At 39.4% G+C, this 21,666-nt stretch overlaps 2 protein-coding genes across 3 annotated transcripts; both read right to left on the bottom strand.

Annotated features, from left to right (window-relative positions):
• Positions 1–3,015: 3,015 nt before the first annotated feature.
• LOC117306669 lies at positions 3,016–6,656 on the bottom strand. Its single transcript, XM_033791153.1, has 6 exons — positions 6,578–6,656; positions 5,728–5,920; positions 5,320–5,495; positions 4,278–4,506; positions 3,853–3,971; positions 3,016–3,339 (listed from the first exon to the last, which is right to left on the bottom strand). The coding sequence occupies exons 1-6, from the start codon at positions 6,638–6,640 to the stop codon at positions 3,016–3,018; spliced, it is 1,104 nt and encodes a 367-aa protein (XP_033647044.1). The 5' UTR covers positions 6,641–6,656.
• Positions 6,657–11,969: 5,313 nt separating this feature from the next.
• Positions 11,970–16,039, bottom strand: LOC117306667. Of its 2 annotated transcripts, none has more exons than XR_004520965.1 (2): positions 15,976–16,039; positions 11,970–12,536 (listed from the first exon to the last, which is right to left on the bottom strand). XR_004520965.1 is itself a non-coding variant. In XM_033791152.1 (2 exons), exon 1 carries the CDS (start codon positions 15,292–15,294, stop codon positions 13,480–13,482), a length of 1,815 nt encoding a protein of 604 aa, XP_033647043.1. In that variant the 5' UTR covers positions 15,295–15,319; the 3' UTR covers positions 11,970–12,536; positions 13,283–13,479. The 2 variants fall into 2 exon arrangements, 1 of the variants encoding a protein (XP_033647043.1); XM_033791152.1 differs by lacking the exon at positions 15,976–16,039 and adding an exon at positions 13,283–15,319.
• Positions 16,040–21,666: the final 5,627 nt, after the last annotated feature.

Genomic DNA, 21,666 nt, shown 5'->3' with positions numbered 1-21,666 from the left:
TACTTACGTGCTTGTTATCTATAAGTATATACAGCGTATCTATACAGTACAAAAACTAGTAAATTCTTCCCTTATTAAATTAATTGGGCTGAGCTAATAGCAGACTTATCAAGTTGGGGCGCTAGTCTGATATAGCCAGGGGTATGAGTAATAGATTTATGAAATAAAAATTAATAATATTTTCCAATTAAGATGGAACTCTTGGCTTTGTAATTGCCCATACCTTACGCTTGTTCTTTGTGTGAGCATAATGTACAGCGTATAAAGTAGAAAAACTCGTAAATTCTTCCCTTATTAAATTAATTGGGCTGAACTAATTAGAAGACTTAACACATTTGGGCGCTGGGATTATATAGCCAGGAGTATGAGAAACAGATTCATGAAATAAAAATTAATAATATTTTCCAATTAAGATGGGACTCTTGGCTTTGTAATTGCCCATACCTTACGCTTGTTCTTTGTGTATAGCATAATGTACAGCGTATAAAGTAGAAAAACTCGTAAATTATTCCCTTATTAAATTAATTGGGCTGAACTAATTAGCAGACTTAACACATTGGGGCGCCGGGCTTACATAGCCAGGGGTATGAGGAACAGATTCATGAAATAAAAATTAATAATATTTTCCAATTAAGATGTAACTCTTGGCTTTGTAATTGCCCATTACTTACGTGCTTGTTATCTATAAGTATATACAGCGTATCTATACAGTACAAAAACTAGTAAATTCTTCCCTTATTAAATAAATTGGGCTGAGCTAATTAGCAGACTTATCAAGTTGGGGCGCTAGTCTGATATAGCCAGGGGTATGAGTAATAGATTTATGAAACAAAAATTAATAATATTTTCCAATTAAGATGGAACTCTTGGCTTTGTAATTGCCCATACCTTACGCTTGTTCTTTGTGTGAGCATAATGTACAGCGTATTAAGTAGAAAAACTCGTAAATTCTTCCCTTATTAAATTAATTGGGCTGAACTAATTAGCAGACTTAACACATTGGGGCGCTGGGCTTATATAGCCAGGAGTATGAGAAACAGATTTATGAAATAAAAATTAATAATATTTTCCAATTAAGATGGAACTCTTGGCTTTGTAATTGCCCATACCTTAAGCTTGTTCACAGTTAGAAATATTTTAAACAACCTGTTTAAAATATTAAACAACCGCTGTTTAACCAGGGCACATGAACAACCTTGTTTAAAATGTTAAACAACCAAGGTTGTTTAAAGTTTAAACATTTGCTTGTTCAAAATGTTAAACATCTTTTTAAACAACCACTTTTAAACAACCGATGTTGTTCAAAGTTTATGCATTTGGTTGCTCAAATTGTTAAACATCAAGTTTTAAACAACCTTGGTTGTTCAAAGAGATATGTTGAAAACATGATGGTTGTTCAAGATGGTTGTTTAAAATAACTGGGGTTGTTCAGTATGGTTGTTTAAAAAAACTGGGGTTGTTCAGTATGGTTGTTTAAAATAACTGGGGTTGTTCAGTATGGTTGTTTAAAATAACTGGGGTGGTTCAGTATGGTTGTTTAAAATAACTGGGGTTGTTCGAGATGGTTGTTTAAAATAACTGGGGTTGTTCAAGATGGTTGTTTAAAATAACTGGGGTTGTTCAAGATGGTTGTTTAAAATAACTGGGGTTGTTCAAGATGGTTGTTTAAAATAACTGGGGTTGTTCAAGATGGTTGTTTAATTAACTGGGGTTGTTTAATTAACTGGGGTTGTTCAAGATGGTTGTTTAATTAACTGGGGTTGTTCAAATAACCTGGGTTTAAAGTTTTGTGCTTTAAAAAGCACAAAAACGTGGTACAAAACGTTATCTAAAAGGGAAAAGTCTCAAATATGTAACACAGAAGTCAGTGACACAGAAATTTAAACTGAATCATCATTGAAATATTTATTTATTCCCAAATATAGAAGCCTTTTCTTCGCCACGAATTAAAGCACAGTTTTCATGTACGTCACTTCACATGTGTGAGAGTGTAATTTTCTTCAACACATTTCACAAAATCAGAACCACTGAAATTCATCACCACTTTGTACTCAAGGCGTCAGACAGCATTCTTATCACACTGCATGTATAATGGTGTATAAACAGGCATTCTTTCATATTGAAATTGATGGAAATGCTAAACAAACAAAGACAATGAAATTCATTGAACTGTATAATCAACAACTTTCAAGATTGAAATTTATCACAAAATGTTTGTCTTCAAGTCATCAAACACCTGCACTATAATTAACACACTGCATAAGGTAAAATGGTGATTCCACAAGATCTATGCAAGCTTTATAAAACCAATAACACTCAAATTCATGGAAATATTTACATCAACATTATCTAGCATTCAAAGTACATATCTTATCCTGAAATAGATTTGAAGTCGAAAACGCCAGTGTTGTTTATTATTCCAGCCGCAAAGTGTTTATCTCGATAGAAACCCCCTTGATCATTAAGGATAATAATTAGATGTTTATCCCCCATGAACATTAAACCTTCAGGTCCATTAAAAAATCTAGTTAAAATAACAGTTTTTTGCTAGACAACAATAAACACATATGTATTTTCACATCATAGGAATTGGTAATTTTTAGAGTTCATCAGAGAGAGGTCTGTGGTTTTAATGCACAAATTCATCAAGACATGGAATCAATCGAATCTTCATTTCAATAAATCCAGGTTTGTTTTGTTAAATTATTGCAACCTCTGCCACCTTATCCACCATGTCAATTAAGCAATGTAATTTTCTTACATTACTACAATTCCTGTGGCCGGGGCTGTATACTCCACAGGGAGCTGAGAAGGTTTAAGATATGATGACCCAGTGAGCAGGGGATAATTATTGTAAACTGCTCCGAGAGCGACTGTCATGGCGGATACGGGGCATTATAAGGGTTTACCATTATTGTTATTAGTATTAAACAATCAAACAATTAACACGAACAAGACCTGACTGTGTTTAAACAACTCAGTTTAAAATTTCTTCAGCACACTTTTCTTCCCTTATTAATTACCTGTCTGACACGACAAGAATGTCCTTAACTCCCTAACTGATGTTGAAACTCCACATTTCCCTGCAATGCCATAGACGTTTGTCTGGAGGAACTCCCAAGTTGTACCACAAGCAGGCTGGTACTCTATGTCAAACACATAAATGAGCTTAAAACAATAGTCAACTGCTTTAGTCATGGTGTTGAACTGGAGAGCTTGTCTTTCAACGATGACGAAGATTTGCAGTGGATTTATGCGCGATCCAATAACTAGCAGGAAGGGTTGGGGATGTGTCTCTCTATCAACTGACTTAAGGTAAAATGCCATGTCAGTCCCTTCCTGTAAAAATATGTGAAAAACATATTGAACCATTTAGTTTAATTATATTCTGGCCGTTCTAAGTCATTATTTACAATATTTACAGTGAGTGAATAACATTGAATGCTGACAGTACACAGCACATGAGCCACATTTACATAGATTGTACAGCATAATTTACCTTCAATGATTTTTTATTTTAAAATACATGCATGTACATTGAGGTGCAATGTATGTTCATATTCAGTTTTCTATCAAATACAAAACGTCAATTCATTGCTTCAACCTCTCTAAACACTGTTTATCAAATTTGGGGGCATTTGGCATGCCATAATCGTTGCGACTTCATACCAAACAACCATCGTTTAGAGCTCTCGTGTGAAAACGGCCTTAAGTCTTCACATGACATGTTCATACTGAAGATGTTTATGACGAAAGTGTGGATCTACAGGTGTATGATGTATTTGATTTTCAAGATGAGGTATCAGAAAAAGGTCTATTTTGGAATTTTCAGATATAATGAAACATACTTACAGGCTTGACATCAATGAATGATTTGACACTCTCGAAGACAGAACATTTCCCTTTCTTACCCCTGGCCCGTCCACAGAGTACCAATGGTAAAACAGCGAAAGCAAGTGCTTCAGTTTCCACTGAAAACAAATTCCACATTAGAATTATTTGCAAAGGAAATTTTAAAAAGAGGAGGAAGACGTGAGCCTTATGTAGATCAGATGCAATTATTTTTCTATTTGCAGAATACCATTTGATGGTATTAGGAATTTTGCTGTTTCAGGGTGCAAGTCACAAAAGAAGACGACTTTAAAGGTCAAAAGTGAGCTTGTCTCAAACATAATTCAGACAGATGTTGTTACTACTTTTTGTTTCACTTTCCTTCACTTCTTTCCTAAAAGCTGGCCACCTGCATCTAATAATGAAATTACAGTATTGATATTTACTTTGCGAAAGCTTTACATCTCCATGCTCTTCTGTTGCTTCTGCATCATCTTGATCCTGCTGCTCTCTTGCACCCCCTCCACTTCCACCCATGTCTATGATGTCTAAGCTGGTTTTGTACTGAGGATGGACATTCTTCACATACATGACAAGCTGTGGTGCTAATCCAGGCCACTTGCAGAAAAGACTATCGGCTGATTTGTTTACTGTTTCGCTGAAATCTTGTTCTACCTAAAAAAGTTATGTATAAGCAACATTATTGAATTTATTTTAAATAGATATTAAGTTACATGTATAAGTTACATGTATAACATTAGTTATTAAAGTTCAAATAAAGTCAATGGCTTAAAATAAATGAGGTTATCTTGACAAGCATATGATTGACCCCAATGATTTGTATAAAGTACACACCAACAGCCAGTCAGAAAGAAACTAGAGGCACTCAGGAGGAGTGCTAATCCTCCGCACGCCCACATTACTGCACCTGTGGTACTTTAGTGTGGGGGTAATCAATATATACCATTTGTCAGACGGCCCACACTATGTTGGGGACTATAAACTGAGTAGGCCAGAGTTTTTTGTAAAACGAAAACAGAATAAGTAAGTGTTGAAAACATGATAGCCATTACTTTTGAGCAAGATATGGTTGGAACATACTATAAGTAATCATGGATTCAGGGTCGTTTGTGTGGATGTCAGACTTGGATGTTTTTCCTATAGTTATACCACAGGCCTAAATGCAACGGACACAAAACGAACCCAAAACGCATTTATGGAAAGCCAGCTTACTTTGGCTTACACAAATAATTAAATAGAAACCTTTGTATTTGTGAATTTAAGATCAGTGTTACAAACCTATTTTGCAACAATAAAAATGTACAGACTGCGCGCAAGCAGTGCCGGTGTTAGTTTATGAAAAAAAAAAAAAAAAAAACGCGGTTCTGCAAAATACGTGCACATGCTTGGCACTCACATGCAACTGAGTGTTAGTTTGTGGCTTCAGTGATGTTTTTTTTTAAAGAAACTTGAACAATTTCAACTTACCACACCAGAGTCCAGCAGTCTGGGATATTTCTCAAAGATTTCAGCTGTGCTTGGTCTAGGCAGCTGTCTTAACCACTTATACCTTGCGTGTGCTGTCTTCTTCATCTTCTCCAAGACCATGGATTGTGGTGCATCATTATGATGAAGCCAATTTATAGCCTCTTGCTCATCTTCCTCTAAAAAGAACCATTTCAAAATAAACACAGTGTAACTGAATAGGTTGATTATAAAAAATATGTAGTAATTTTGCTGACCCAGCACTGGTGGCTTCCCATCTTTCTCACAGATTTTGTTATCCACAGCAGCTTTGAAGGCTTGCCTACTACCCACTGTGCACGGTGCTGTGTAATCTTTGCTTATGACCATTGCGATGCTGAGTCTTAGCTTCAAAAGTTTGAACTTAATTACCTAAAATCATTTTGACAGGGTGGTGTTGCTCACTAGTCCGATGCTGCTTCTTCACTGGAGCTGGTTCAATCCTTTTCTTGCAATTGTTTTGTGGTGATGCACTCTTATTCATTTGCCAACGGACATATCGCAAACGGAGTTCAAAGTACCCACTGGCAGGTCTGTGTTTCTCTCCTTTGATGTACCAGGCCTCCTGTTTAAATGAAATAAAACTAAAAATTTACATTGTTATACACAACCAATTTTTCCCCAGAGATCTCAGGTGCAGGATTAAATCAAGGAAACAGCAAAGGAAACATTTTTTACAGTAGTGTGCATTTGCTGCTTCTCAGAAATAACGTAACAAATTACTGCAAACTGCTCATGAACATTATTAGTTATACCACGAGTACAAGTGGAAAACGGAATGACGTAGTGTGTCTGTGACCCATCTTTGGCCTTGCGGCATATGGGATGCATGACGCACTTTATTGTTCCGTGTTCCACGAGCGGATAACAAGTGTTATCCCATCTTCAAGCAAACTAGTAAACTTGACATACACTCAAGATCCGCATTGAATGTATGATAGTGTACGTGCAGCAGGAAAATGCACGCAACTGAGTAAAGTGCACAACATTCGATGCACGGGGTGCAATACAGCCATGGGATATGGGATATCACACTGTTGTTGCTATGGATAGACCAACCAGGATCGAGGATTCAAGTTTGCTTGAAGATAATAATCATACAAATCATGCAGGTTAAAAAGTCAGATTGTTTTATCACAAGCCCTTGCCTGTAGTTTAACTGAAATCAAATATGTTATATGAGACAAAAGCAATAAATGAAGAAGAAGAAAGACAAACTCACATGACCAGTAACTCCACTTGGATCTTTTAAGAAAGGGAATTCCTCCACAAATAGGTGAGCCATTTCATTTTTGATGTGAGCAGATGGACTATACTGTCGAAACAAGGATTTTACGTTAAAGGTAGCGTTCGAACTGTAACATACCATTTCTGGTGGACATAGGGACGACTGACACAATCATTTCAGAGGAGGTTTTCTTCAAAATACCCAGGGAGAGCCGACCGGAGTTGGAACAAGATGGGGTCAGGGTTGTGCAGGCCGACGGGACTGTTATTCCTCTGGGATGAAGAGTGTGAGGACGCATTCCAGACATTGAAGGACAAGTTACAGCAAGCCCCTATCTTGGCATATCCGAATCCTGAAGGTGACTTCTTACTCGATACCGACGCTAGCGGGGACGGTATTGGGGCAGTCTTGTCCCAGATACAAGAAGGAGAGGAACGAGTGATAGCCTACGCCAGTCGGACACTTAGCCGCCCCGAGCGTAACTACTGCGTCACCCGTAGAGAGCTATTGGCAGTCGTCGTCTACCTGAAATATTACAAACAGTACCTGTACGGTAGGCGCATAACCATTAGGACAGACCATGCAGCCTTACGCTGGCTGTTGAACTTTAAGAATCCGGAGGGACAGGTTGCCCGGTGGCTGGAAGTTATCGGGGGCTACGACTACACAATTGTACACCGCCCGGGCAAGAAGCATGGCAATGCAGGCGGCCTGTCCCGGAAGCCATGCGGCCAGTGCGGGCATAGTGATGACGTACCCAGCGACCTGGAAGCCAAGACACCAATGGAAGACAGCAATGAATCTGAGACTAGACAAGGAGAGGAAGGCACGGTGACAAGAGTTGTGAAAATGGACGCAAATATTTCTAATGAGGACATACGCCAAGCACAGTTGGCAGACGTTTCCATTGCCCCAGTGATGAGCGCTAAGGAAGGGACCGGAGTCAAACCGAGTTGGGTGGAGGCAAGTCCACGGTCAGCAGCCGCCAAGGTGTATTGGGCTCAGTGGGACCGGCTGGAGGTTCGTGAGGGGATTCTCTGTCGTCGATGGGAATCACACGATGGGAAAACTATCTCATGGCAGGTGATTCTGCCTTCCGAGTTCAGGAAGGAGATTATCGGGGAGCTGCACGGTGGTGTCGCTGGAGGACATTTTGGGGTCACACGTACCCTGGCAAGTGTGAAAGCCAGGTATTATTGGGCTTTCATGGCGAGGGATGTCCGAGCGAGCTGCAGACAGTGTACGAGGTGTGCCCAGAGGAAGTCTCCACCTAGGAAGCGGCGGGCGCCTCTACAGCAATACCAGGTTGGTGCGCCTATGGAAAGGGTGGCACTTGATCTCGTGGGCCCTTTACCAGAATCAGACAGAGGGAATAAGTGGATACTCGTGATTGGCGAGTATTTCACCAAATGGATGGAGGCTTACCCCTTGCCCGACTCTACCTCCGCGACTGTGGCTAAAGCGTTCGTGGAGAAGTTTGTGTGTAGATTTGGAGTACCTCGCGAGTTGCATTCCGACCAGGGACGTAATTTTGAAGCCGACATATTTACGGAAATGTGCAAGGTGCTAGGAATCAACAAGACCCGTACTGTAGCCTACAACCCTAAATCAGACGGGATGGTTGAACGATTTAATCGGACACTTATCAACTCAGTATCTACGATGATAGACCCACATAGGAACCAGAAAGATTGGGACGACCAACTGGCATTCGCAACCTTTGCCTATCGCACAGTACCACAAGCTTCAACAGGGGAAACACCGAATATGCTTATGTTAGGTCGGGAGGTACTGCTCCCAGTGGACTTGACTACGGCATCACCAGCGGTAGAGGGAACGGAACCTCAAACTGATTTCGCCTTGGAATTGCGCACCCGGATGCAGGATGCGCACGACCGTGCAAGGCTACACCTTAGAAGAAGTGCTAGACATCAGAAGAAGACGTATGACCGGGGAACCAATAACGCTTGTTTCAAGGAGGGACAGTTCGCGTGGCTGTACAACCACGCTAAAAAGAAAGGCGTGTCCCCAAAACTAATGAGTCGTTGGCAAGGCCCTTATCTCATATTGGACAAACTATCAAACGTGACATATCGAATACAGCTTAAGCCACGAGGGAGGATGCAGGTTGTACACTTCGACCGCCTAAAACCGTACGATGGTGAGCCTTTACAGCCTTGGACGGGACGAAAACAGACGGCTCATAGGGCGGCAGAGTGCGAAGTACCACCCGTGGAAGCTACTCCAGAATTAAGCGACGGCACAGGCTTTGAAGGAGGCTACGCCTCCTTAGGACTAAATGAGGAGAATCCTGAGGACACAAACGAGCGGAGTGATGGATCAAATGATAATGAGGGAACTGGTAGAAGGAACCCAGTCAGGAAGAGGCAGATGCCTCATCGTTACCGCTAATACTGTATATACATAGGACACACTTGTAAATATAAATCACTGATTTTGTTTTCGGTTGTTTATTCTTTCTCTGCAGTGAGGATGGAGAAGGACTCGGGGTCAAATAAGAAGTTCAGGTGTGAGGATTGCGATGTGTCCTACTCTCAGCGGGCAAGCCTTTCCCGACACCGTAAGACTGATCATGGGCCCACCTTGCACGCTTGGTGCAGGCGCTGTGATTTCAAGGCCAACAGGAAAGACAACCTCCGTCGCCACTATAAGCAGAGCCACGCCAGCTTCGAACAAGATCTTGACGAGATCCAGCTGGAGACTGGGGCCGAACGGGAGGCACGTCTTGGGGTACAGGAGGTGAGAGTGAACCAAGTACGACAGCTTGAGGACGCGGGAACGTGGGAGGAAGCAGCAGGCAGCTTGTGGAAGAAGATGAGGCGACGCGCCCCTGCCACTGTTTCCAAGGCGCCTGAAGATGGAGACCGTGATCAGGGCAAAGCTACTGCAGTTTCCCAGCGACAGAAGGTGGATCCATTGCCCGCCGCTGAGCATGCAGCACCAGAGCAACAGCAGGATCAAGTTCTGGATCTCACCATGGGCAGAGAGTCCCCAGGAGTCGACCAATCGCAGCTGTCTCTGTCTCCTACGCGCTCTCTCCTCGATTGGGATATTGGCCCGATGGTACGTGCTCAGCCTCAAGGAGGAAAGCCAAGAGGCATGATGGCTATGGTGAGAGATGGAGAGGATCAGCATGAGGAGCCACCAGCTGCGGTTGAAAACAACGGTGACGAAGAAGGCGTACCGGTTGAACGGATCCGTCTAACAAGGGAGTTGAGGGGAAAGATCATCAAGATCGACGAGGTGACATACCAGTACAGTTATGCTGATGGTGAGAGGCGACGTACCAGCAAGAGGCGCCGGGTCTACCACGTCCAGTTCGACGACGACTACACCGACCGCACCTGATTTGATCACGTACTACCGACTAACAACATACCTCGCGTTAAGTTAGGGTCCATCCTAGGTCATGCTTACCATAAGTTTTATGTTAAAGAAGTTTGCTATAAGTTTTGTACTAAGGAAGTTTTATTAAAGTTTTCATAAATAGTGTTTAAGTAAAGTTTTATATAAAGTTGTCACCTCTTTCCTGTAAAATAAAGAGAGGCTCTCCATGCTTTCGAGGTGCCTGCGGTGACAGTCCCAATCATTGTTAGGATAATTTTTGTAGGCGCCGAGTAAGTTTCGAGGCAGCGCCATGATTGTAAAGTGAAAGACCTCATTGTTTTGAGATAAAATTAAAGGTAAGGTTTGTTGTTGCTGTATATTTTGTGCTTGCCTCACCATTGATTTGTGTTTTTAGGATTAATGCTACTTCGAACGAGGACGATCGAGCATTGAAGGAGGCTATGTAACGAAAATCGTTGGTGAAGGGAGTGATGTTTCTCTGTTGGACAACAGAGGGCGCACGACATGTAGCGGTTACTGCCATGCTGCCGCATCGGACGGTGACTAGCGGAACGCACGCTGATTGGACGCCCGTGTCTGCACGGATACAGGCACGGCGCACGCTGATTGGGCAATGGCCAGGATGAGTCACCTATGATGCGGGCAGCACCATGATGGCAGTGTGAGCAGGCATGCACGAGCGCGGAAGTAGCAGTGCTTGATCGGCCACCCCGGAGAAAGGACGTCAGGACGGACCAGGGCCGGCTCCAAAAAGAGGTAATCAGGTTAGTATACCTGGAAACTAGAGGAAAGGTGTAACTGGGGAACCGAGGGTTAGTAGCGCGAGGCTACAAGGTGGACAAGGACAGGCTAACGTCAGGGAATTAGCGTGAGGCTAACGGGAGGCTAACGTACGGGGCAATCTGGGGGAAGCACTGAACGGTGTGGTAACGTTACCACAGGAGGCTAACGGGAGGCTAACGTACGGGGCAATCTGGGGGAAGCACTGAACGGTGTGGTAACGTTACCACAGGAGGCTAACGGAGGTTACTGAGGCTATTTGCGGTTGGGGCAATAGGACTTAATGCTCCAGGATCAATAGGGGGAGAGGCTAACACTTGTTACGTTATATTAAGCATTCACTATTTATTGTTAAAGAGGCTCCGCCATTATTCCCTATTATGTCAGTTAAACCTGAGGTCAATTATTCCAGTTCGTACTCAATAAATCATTAAACCGTCAGACAGTGTCTATTTCTTGTGTTATTTGTGGTTGTTTCCCCATGACAAATTCCTTCTGAGGTTAACTAGGGTTCTACAGGTATTACGATCCGTGCATGGGGCGGTATATTTCCACCCGAACGGACTTATTCTCCCGGCCCTGATATAGGAACACCCACCTACCAGTGAGTGATTGCCGGTGGACACTTTGTCCCAATTGGTAATTGGTAAATTCCGCCACAGTATGATACATCAGTGGTAATGACCCAACAAAAATATTCAGTTTTCACTGTGATCTGACAGTGACAGTTGATTAGTTATGAAGATGATATAACTACCAATATAATCCTCTTGTGAAATATTTACATCTGAATTGCTGTCACCTTCTAGAAAATCTTATCTGAAGATCTTGATTTTGATTGTACACTATTGAAATAATTAAAAAGCACCATATAAACCTGCACAAAATCACTGTTAAAAACAGAAAGGTTATGTTCACTATTCTCTCATGACTCGGATGATAGATTGAGTTCAACTTTCACAGGTTTGTTATTTCCTGTATCTGTTGAATCACACAAACTATGGATACCATCAGCTCTACCAATGATGTATCACACCATTAACCCTCCTACATTCATTAAAAGGTCCATGAAATAAGATTTGAAGCCTGTTTTAACACTTGACACAAGTATTTATTCTAACGAAAGATTTTGAAATTTTCATTGCCAAATTTTGGGTGTTTTGAAACTTTTTTCAGAATTTTGTGTTTTTATGCAAATTTAATTTTGCATCCATGAGCAAAATTTGTGATGTCATTCAAGAGAGAGCTGCAAATGGTTGATTTGTGCACACGCACACAAAAATTACAGATTTTTCTTGTTTTCTTCAAATGGCAACTCCACTAATATTTGGGTGATGTCTTATTATTGAGTGTTTAGACTTGTCAGTACCTTATTCTGAGGTGACCACTGTTTTTTGGCAAAATTTGTGATCTTGATTTTGTGCAATTTTAATGCAGCTGTGAGACTCTGTGGTGTGCATTTTATGACATCACACAACAGCACCCTCATGTGTCCATTTGAAGACAAGTGATTTTTGGAAATTTGATTAGTACATTGAATCTTAATTTTATAGCAAAAAATCGCTTTCCATTGTCTTAAAACTGTCCTCAAGCATGGATATTTGATAACAATTTTAGGAACCACTATGTGCACTTGTATCAGTGAAAAATCTGCAACAATGGCTCCAATACTCACAAACATACGACGATTCCGTTTCACTTCTGTCTGTTTTTCATGCTTTGCTTTGCCGTTTCCATCCACTGTTTCCTCATCACTACTGCTTGCAGTCATATCCAGCATTTCAACATCTTGAATGTTTTGTGACTAAAGAAGGGAAAGAAGATGGTTACCTTCAATGCAGATTTTTGGTGAAACATCGCTATAAAAAACACCACTGGGATAATTGGCTATAAAGAACATCCCCTTTCACTCCCAAATAGTAAATTCTTTATAACGCACAATCTCTGTAACAGGCGACCACTATTATGAACAAACATTTTTTATGGACCCCATGGTGTTTGTTATAATCATGCTGTACATGTACTGTGCATTGTTTCTAACATGCCATGATTTTCACAATTTACAAGGTATGTTAATGATGACACCTTGATGGCTTTGTAGATGGCTGTGTGTGTGCGATAATCATGGTGCTGATGGTTGTGGTTATAAAATGGTGGTTAGGGTCACGGTGTCAATTGTATGAACGAAAGGTATACATGTTCATGATTACATGAAATAAAAACTTGAGTGCAGACTAGTAAGAATGTCATTCCAGTGCATGTCCCTGAAGAATACACGTACTTTCAAGTTCAAGCACTACGAAGCAACATGTCTATATTTGAAATTTTTGTTTGAAATTTTGGCAACACCGCCTCAAAATTTGAATAAATGGATAAACTGTCTTAATTTTTTAACGAGTGAATTACACTGATGGGGTTGATACAGCTACATGTCTGCATGTTGGAATGTTACAATCTGTAAATACTACATGTATACACGTAAAAATGTACTTGAATTTACCAAATGCTGTATTTGCTCATTGAAAGTTCTGTAAAATTCTTCCAACTTACACATGGTTTGGTAGATGTAACAAGATGATTGGAAGTATCGGTTACTGCCCCCAAATTCAGGATGCTTCCAGGTGGTAACATAAAACGAACTTGATCTGAACCTGTAGCCATTCATGAACACTTCTACAGCAGCAGCTACAACAAGTCCAGTACATCCATCTTCTGCAACTAGAACCCACTCTTCCTTGCATATCACCCTATGCAAGCTGGAAACGAACAGCAATGTAAACATGAGGATCCGTCACGTCGTAGCTTCTTACTGCATGTACTGGTCTAACATCCCCCAACTGTCCTACTGATTTCACTATCGGATGATAAGAAGTCTCACTCACTGCATAAGCATGGAAATGACGATCAAAGTGCTGCACTGTCCAAGGTTTTATTACCAATATGATGGCAGAATCTTTAAGAACTACATGCTGCACTTCCCCAAATTCAGGATGCTCTTCAGACCAGTCGGTAACGACAATAGAGCTTGATCTGAACCTGTAACCATTCACTACTACAGCAGCAGCAACTACAATTTCTGTGTCCAGAGGACAACCAAGTGCAGTACATACATCTTCCGCATGTTGAAGACTAGACACTGGAACTAACTCTTGGCTGTATACTTCTGTGCCCCTGATTGTTATGTCTTCCTTCAGTAGAAAATTGTGACTTTGGCCGATCTGATGCTTTTTAGCCACTGTTTTTTCAATGTTGATGTAGTTGCCTGAGATTTTTGCGAATGTTTTGAGAGGCTTGTGCTTTCCCTCAAATCTCATTGCGGAAAAGGGTGAGAGTGGGCCCAACATTCTAATTGCTCTAGGATAGTGCAGTAAATGGTGCTGCTTTGGAGTGAGTTGAAGCTCTGGAAAAGTCTCCTTAACTAAACTGTGATGGTCTCCAATTTTGGCCTTGAGCATGAAGGTTGCTTCTATACTGATGCTAGGTGCTACTACTAATTTATAAATGTCGAGAAGGATTAATAACAATTCCCAGACATCTGACTCCTCATCTCTATCCACCTTATCTCCAATTAACAGAGGTAGATACAAAAACAGACACTGCATCTGTGAAGCAGTTTGTCTGCTACTGGATTTAGGTTTGGCTAATGTTGCTGCTGTTATCTGACATGGCCGATTCTGCTTGTCAACAAAACCATAGCTAAATGCTGTAATTCTGCTATTGAGTTCCTCCAATGTGAATTTTCCATCGTCGATTAGGTACTGGATAACTAGCTTAACTTCGAGTGGTACCATTCCCTCTAGGAAGTCATGCATGATATCAAGGACATAGTTATCAGTCACATGGTAGTAGGGAAGTTCATTCAGGATTCCATTTCTTGAAACGCCTGTCTCTGCAAGGTTATTTGTCTCAATGTCTTCTTCAAAGTTTTCCCGATTTCTCAGAAGATTCCGTTGTTCTTCCTCTTGCTCCTGGCATGTTCCTCTGGGGGCTTTACACCTCCTGCAAGGATAGTTTGCAGTGAACCCACAAGAGAAGCCCATGACAAGATGGAGACCAAGATTGTCTCCACAAATCTGAAACAGCTTTGGCTTTACAAGACCTTGATATTCACCAGGACTGTTAACATGAATACCATCAGTATACATTTCTTGCAAGTCATTGACCAAAACCTTAAGAATGGAGTCAATGCCATATTTGCTGACTAGTTTAGATTTTGCCAGGGCAGCAAGCAAGATATTGTCAAGACTACTCTGAAGCTTCCTTGGAATATTGAGGAACTGAATATAAAATGCACACAATTTATGCTGTCCTCTTCTTGAACCTAGGGGGTTTGCTGGTTCGAAATCATCACAATACAAAACAACTGGGAAAATGTTCTCGTTTTCCTCAGCAAATTCCTTCTTGAAAAATTCTCCATCTCTGTAGGACTCAAGAACACTTTCACTTCCCTCTTTTTCATGAGACAAAATCGCTTTCATCATTCCTGGCTGTTGGAGATAAGTCTGACACAATTTTTTGAAAGGAACACACTGGAATGATTCTTGTTGTCTAACCTGCTGCATTCGTCCAGTTTTAGTCAGCTGTGGTTTGTAGATATACCCCAAAATTTGTTCTACTGGTAATACGAAATATCCGTTTCTCATAAGATACTGAATTTGTTTGTACTCTGAATTCAATTCATCAAATGGCTTGCTGATCACTGTACACCCTTGAAATGCCTCCTCAAATGAATAATCATCAAGGCTACCATTATTGTATTTTTCATGAAGGGTACATATCGTCTTCTGTGCATGACAAACACCCTTGGTCATTAGGTCTTCCATGTTTCTGGTCATAAATTCAATGCTGGATGTAGGAACACCTTTTTTCTTCATACTTGATATGAAGGCTACCAAACAGTACTTAACATCATCAAATTTTTCACCATTATCGCCCTCGTCAGAGTCGTTATCAGATATGTTGCCTTCTGAATTAACTCCCTCCTGCACATCATAATCAGCAGCATCAAAGTCGGGCTCATAAACGAAAGCATCAGCAGCTTCACCATTCTCAACCTGAGCTCTTTGATGATGAAGCAGTACATGTCTCTTATATGTTTTATACAACCCATATGACAAATGGCAGACAGGGCATATTATATTTGTTGAGGAATTTGAGTGAATGTTGTGAATATATCTGTGATGTTGAAATAGGGCTTGTAATCCATTGACTGACTTGTAACACTTGAAGCATGTCAAACTCACTGAATCAGAATCTGCAGCTGCTTGGTCTTTACCATCAGTGTGATCGTCATTAGTGGACTTGTCAATACCACTGGTGTTGTCTTTGTTTCTCTTCTGGTACGTCTTGTAAGACTCAGTAAACCGAAGCCTAATCCCAATTTGGGGGATAAGCTCCTTAATTGTTTCTGCATCCAGTAGTCCAAAACTGTCTCCACCAATATAATTATCTGAAAAGAATATCAAAAGCTCTGAATAAATAAACTAGCTGCACAAAGTATAACATGCTGTAAAAAAAAAAGCAATAAGCGTAATGCGCTATGTAAGAACCCAGTATTATTATCATTATTATTATTACATGTAAAGGGTTCTACAAAGAGGTTGTTCTAATCTACCAAATTAACTTTGAAAAATAGCATGAAAAATCAAAACATGTACCATACCCTAGCTTCTTCATGTACCGTAGATTAAAACAAGGGTTCTCAAAAAGTTTTTTCTATTTTTTTTCAAAGTTATCAGCTGAAAAATGGCATGAAAATTCAAATACGTGTACGTGTACGTGTACATGTAGTCTACACCAGTTTCATATACTGTAAGTTGTAAGTAAATACACAGGTTCTAAAACAGCTTGTTCAAATCTTTCAGTAATATCGGTTGTGAAATATGGCATGAAAAATCAAAACCATGTATAACCTACACCAGCTTCATGTACCGTAGCTTGCCGGTAATGCATGCATGGGTTCTCAAAAAGTCCTTTGAATATACGCGTATGTGATGTGACTCACTGTTTGCAACCCGCTCCGACGAAATGAGGAATATTGAGTAAAGTCTCATTTTGTGTAAATTGACACCCAACATAATCATAACCCCAAAAAATATTTAACATTTAACATTATTTTTTTTTTTATTTTTTTTTTTCTGTAGTTTTAGGTTGCCTAAATCTTGATTAAACTTGCTATGGTCTTACCTTTTCGTCAAAAGATTAACAAAGGTGTAAAAACAGACGATTTCTGAGCCATGTTTTTGTCATAATTATCAAAAAATGTTTGGAAATAAATTCCTAAGATAAAAGTCGCCCCTTTTGAATCCGCGATGGTCGCCCCAAGCACATCGCAAAAGCGCCACCAAGAGAGACTTTTTTGAAGCCAGTGACCTCATCTATCTAAATATACATCGTGACGTATACACGTACGTTAGATGACTGCATTGGATCGGAGCCAAGCTACGACGATCGTTGCCACTCGGCCATGTTTTATCCAGTGGAATGTTTATCGAAGTTCGAGAAAACAGTGTCTGATTTTCATCAATATTTCGGGGTTTTTCTAGGTTGAATTACTCCATACACAAATAACTCTGAATGCTAAAGGAATAATCTTTCAGTTAACTTGGTGTTGGGTGAGAAGTATCACTAAAATCATGCGAAACATGCACGGGAAATTTGCGAAAGAAATCTGTTCCCTGGTCTTGAAGCATAGTCAATGTACGGCCGGACGCGACGCGGGTGATGTAGCTGTAGGCCTATAGCCGGCCCCGGGGAATAACTTCATGACCTTTGAACATTAAGTTAGTGACCGCGCAAAGTTATTTTATTTTTAGTTAGGCCCTATAATAATTTTAATTATTAAAATATGCCAAAAAATTACAACCACGGAGGTACCTACACGTAGCCTACTTTATATAAGTTAGTGCCTGAGATGCAGTAATTTTGTAGGCGAGAATGATTATGACAGTTTCGCCCGAGGCCGGGAGGTTTCCGTCTGGCAAAAAAAAAGCCTGATGACTAAAACGTTAACGATTAAGTTCACAACAGGGCCTATACGTGTTGTTAGCCTACGTAGGCCTAACTATTTCTGCCGGTCTATTTTCAACAACTTCTTTTTAATTATCGCTGTAACTTTATCACATCCAAACTTTAAAAACTTACCTCTAAATGTGTCAATTAAACCTGGAAATCCCCAGGACTGTAAGACACCCCGCACCACGTCGTCCGCCATTCTATCAAGAGTATTAAAAGTTGTAGCGTCGGCGGGAAAATCGCGTGACGTCAGGACGCGCTTGCCGCCTTATATATATTACGTCAATTTAAACAACGTTGTTTAAACAACGACAGGCACGTGCCCTATGACGTCAGATTAAACAAAGTTGTTTAACTTATTTTCTATTGGATTCAGTTGCGTTTTAAACAGCGGTTGTTTAACCATAATGGCGTGCAGTTGAACAACGTTGTTTAATGGTTTAAACAATGTTATTCTAAACAACCATATTTTAAACAGCGTTTTAACTGTGTTCTTTGTGTATAGCATAATGTACAGCGTAAAAAGTAGAACAACTCGTAAATTCTTCCCTTATTAAATTAATTGGGCTGAACTAATTAGAAGACTTAACACATTGGGGCGCCGGGCTTATATAGCCAGGGGTATGAGGAACAGATTCATGAAATAAAAATTAATAATATTTTCCAATTAAGATGGAACTCTTGGCTTTGTAATTGCTCATTACTTACGCGCTTGTTATCTATAAGTATATACAGCGTATCTATACAGTACAAAAACTAGTAAATTCTTCCCTTATTAAATTAATTGGGCTGAGCTAATTAGCAGACTTATCAAGTTGGGGCGCTAGTCTGATATAGCCAGGGGTATGAGTAATAGATTTATGAAATAAAAATTAATAATATTTTCCAATTAAGATGGAACTCTTGGCTTTGTAATTGCCCATACCTTACGCTTGTTCTTTGTGTATAGCATAATGTACAGCGTAAAAAGTAGAAAAACTCGTAAATTCTTCCCTTATTAAATTAATTGGGCTGAACTGATTAGAAGACTTAACACATTGGGGCGCCGGGCTTATATAGCCAGGGGTATGAGGAACAGATTCATGAAATAAAAATTAATAATATTTTCCAATTAAGATGGAACTCTTGGCTTTGTAATTGCTCATTACTTACGCGCTTGTTATCTATAAGTATATACAGCGTATCTATACAGTACAAAAACTAGTAAATTCTTCCCTTATTAAATTAATTGGGCTGAGCTAATAGCAGACTTATCAAGTTGGGGCGCTAGTCTGATATAGCCAGGGGTATGAGTAATAGATTTATGAAATAAAAACTAATAATATTTTCCAATTAAGATGGAACTCTTGGCTTTGTAATTGCCCATACCTTACGCTTGTTCTTTGTGTGAGCATAATGTACAGCGTATAAAGTAGAAAAACTCGTAAATTCTTCCCTTATTAAATTAATTGGGCTGAACTAATTAGAAGACTTAACACATTTGGGCGCTGGGATTATATAGCCAGGAGTATGAAAACAGATTTATGAAATAAAAATTAATAATATTTTCCAATTAAGATGGGACTCTTGGCTTTGTAATTGCCCATACCTTACGCTTGTTCTTTGTGTACAGCGTATAAAGTAGAAAAACTCGTAAATCAATCCCTTATTAAATTAATTGGGCTGAACTAATTAGAAGACTTAACACATTGGGGCGCCGGGCTTATATAGCCAGGGGTATGAGGAACAGATTTATGAAATAAAAATTAATAATATTTTCCAATTAAAATGAAACTCTTGGCTTTGTAATTGCCCATATCTTACGCTTGTTCTTTGTGTATAGCATAATGTACAGCGTAAAAAGTAGAAAAACTCGTTAATTCTTCCCTTATTAAATTAATTGGGCTGAACTAATTAGAAGACTTAACACATTGGGGCGCCGGGCTTATATAGCCAGGGGTATGAGGAACAGATTTATGAAATAAAAATTAATAATATTTTCCAATTAAGATGGAACTCTTGGCTTTGTAATTGCTCATTACTTACGCGCTTGTTATCTATAAGTATATACAGCGTATCTATACAGTACAAAAACTTGTAAATTCTTCCCTTATTAAATTAATTGGGCTGAACTAATTAGAAGACTTAACACATTTGGGCGCTGGGATTATATAGCCAGGAGTATGAGAAACAGATTTATGAAATAAAAATTAATAATATTTTCCAATTAAATGGAACTCTTGGCTTTGTAATTGCCCATACCTTACGCTTGTTCTTTGTGTATAGCATAATGTACAGCGTATAAAGTAGAAAAACTCGTAAATCATTCCCTTATTAAATTAATTGGGCTGAACTAATTAGAAGACTTAACACATTGGGGCGCCGGGCTTATATAGCCAGCGGTATGAGGAACAGATTCATGAAATAAAAATTAATAATATTTTCCAATTAAAATGAAACTCTTGGCTTTGTAATTGCCCATATCTTACGCTTGTTCTTTGTGTATAGCATAATGTACAGCGTAAAAAGTAGAAAAACTCGTTAATTCTTCCCTTATTAAATTAATTGGGCTGAACTAATTAGAAGACTTAACACATTGGGGCGCCGGGCTTATATAGCCAGGGGTATGAGGAACAGATTTATGAAATAAAAATTAATAATATTTTCCAATTAAGATGGAACTCTTGGCTTTGTAATTGCTCATTACTTACGCGCTTGTTATCTATAAGTATATACAGCGTATCTATACAGTACAAAAACCAGTAAATTCTTCCCTTATTAAATTAATTGGGCTGAACTAATTAGAAGACTTAACACATTTGGGCGCTGGGATTATATAGCCAGGAGTATGAGAAACAGATTTATGAAATAAAAATTAATAATATTTTCCAATTAAATGGAACTCTTGGCTTTGTAATTGCCCATACCTTACGCTTGTTCTTTGTGTATAGCATAATGTACAGCGTATAAAGTAGAAAAACTCGTAAATCATTCCCTTATTAAATTAATTGGGCTGAACTAATTAGAAGACTTAACACATTGGGGCGCCGGGCTTATATAGCCAGGGTATGAGGAACAGATTCATGAAATAAAAATTAATAATATTTTCCAATTAAGATGGAACTCTTGGCTTTGTAATTGCTCATATCTTACGCTTGTTCTTTGTGTATAGCATAATGTACAGCATAAAAAGTAGAAAAACTCGTAAATTCTTCCCTTATTAAATTAATTGGGCTGAACTAATTAGAAGACTTAACACATTGGGGCGTCGGGCTTATATAGCCAGGGGTATGAGGAACAGATTTATGAAATAAAAATTAATATTATTTTCCAATTAAGATGGAACTCTTGGCTTTGTAATTGCCCGTATCTTACGCTTGTTCTTTGTGTATAGCATAATGTACAGCGTAAAAAGTAGAAAAACTCGTAAATTCTTCCCTTATTAAATTAATTGGGCTGAACTAATTAGAAGACTTAACACATTGGGGCGCCGGGCTTATATAGCCAGCGGTATGAGGAACAGATTCATGAAATAAAAATTAATAATATTTTCCAATTAAAATGAAACTCTTGGCTTTGTAATTGCCCATATCTTACGCTTGTTCTTTGTGTATAGCATAATGTACAGCGTAAAAAGTAGAAAAACTCGTTAATTCTTCCCTTATTAAATTAATTGGGCTGAACTAATTAGAAGACTTAACACATTGGGGCGCCGGGCTTATATAGCCAGGGTATGAGGAACAGATTCATGAAATAAAAATTAATAATATTTTCCAATTAAGATGGAACTCTTGGCTTTGTAATTGCTCATTACTTACGCGCTTGTTATCTATAAGTATATACAGCGTATCTATACAGTACAAAAACTAGTAAATTCTTCCCTTATTAAATTAATTGGGCTGAACTAATTAGAAGACTTAACACATTTGGGCGCTGGGATT

This window comes from Asterias rubens, unplaced genomic scaffold, assembly GCF_902459465.1.
Source record: "Asterias rubens unplaced genomic scaffold, eAstRub1.3, whole genome shotgun sequence".
Lineage (NCBI taxonomy): Eukaryota > Metazoa > Echinodermata > Asteroidea > Forcipulatida > Asteriidae > Asterias > Asterias rubens.
The sequence above is the reverse complement of the archived record's forward strand: the minus strand, read 5'-3'. Positions and strand labels throughout refer to the sequence as shown.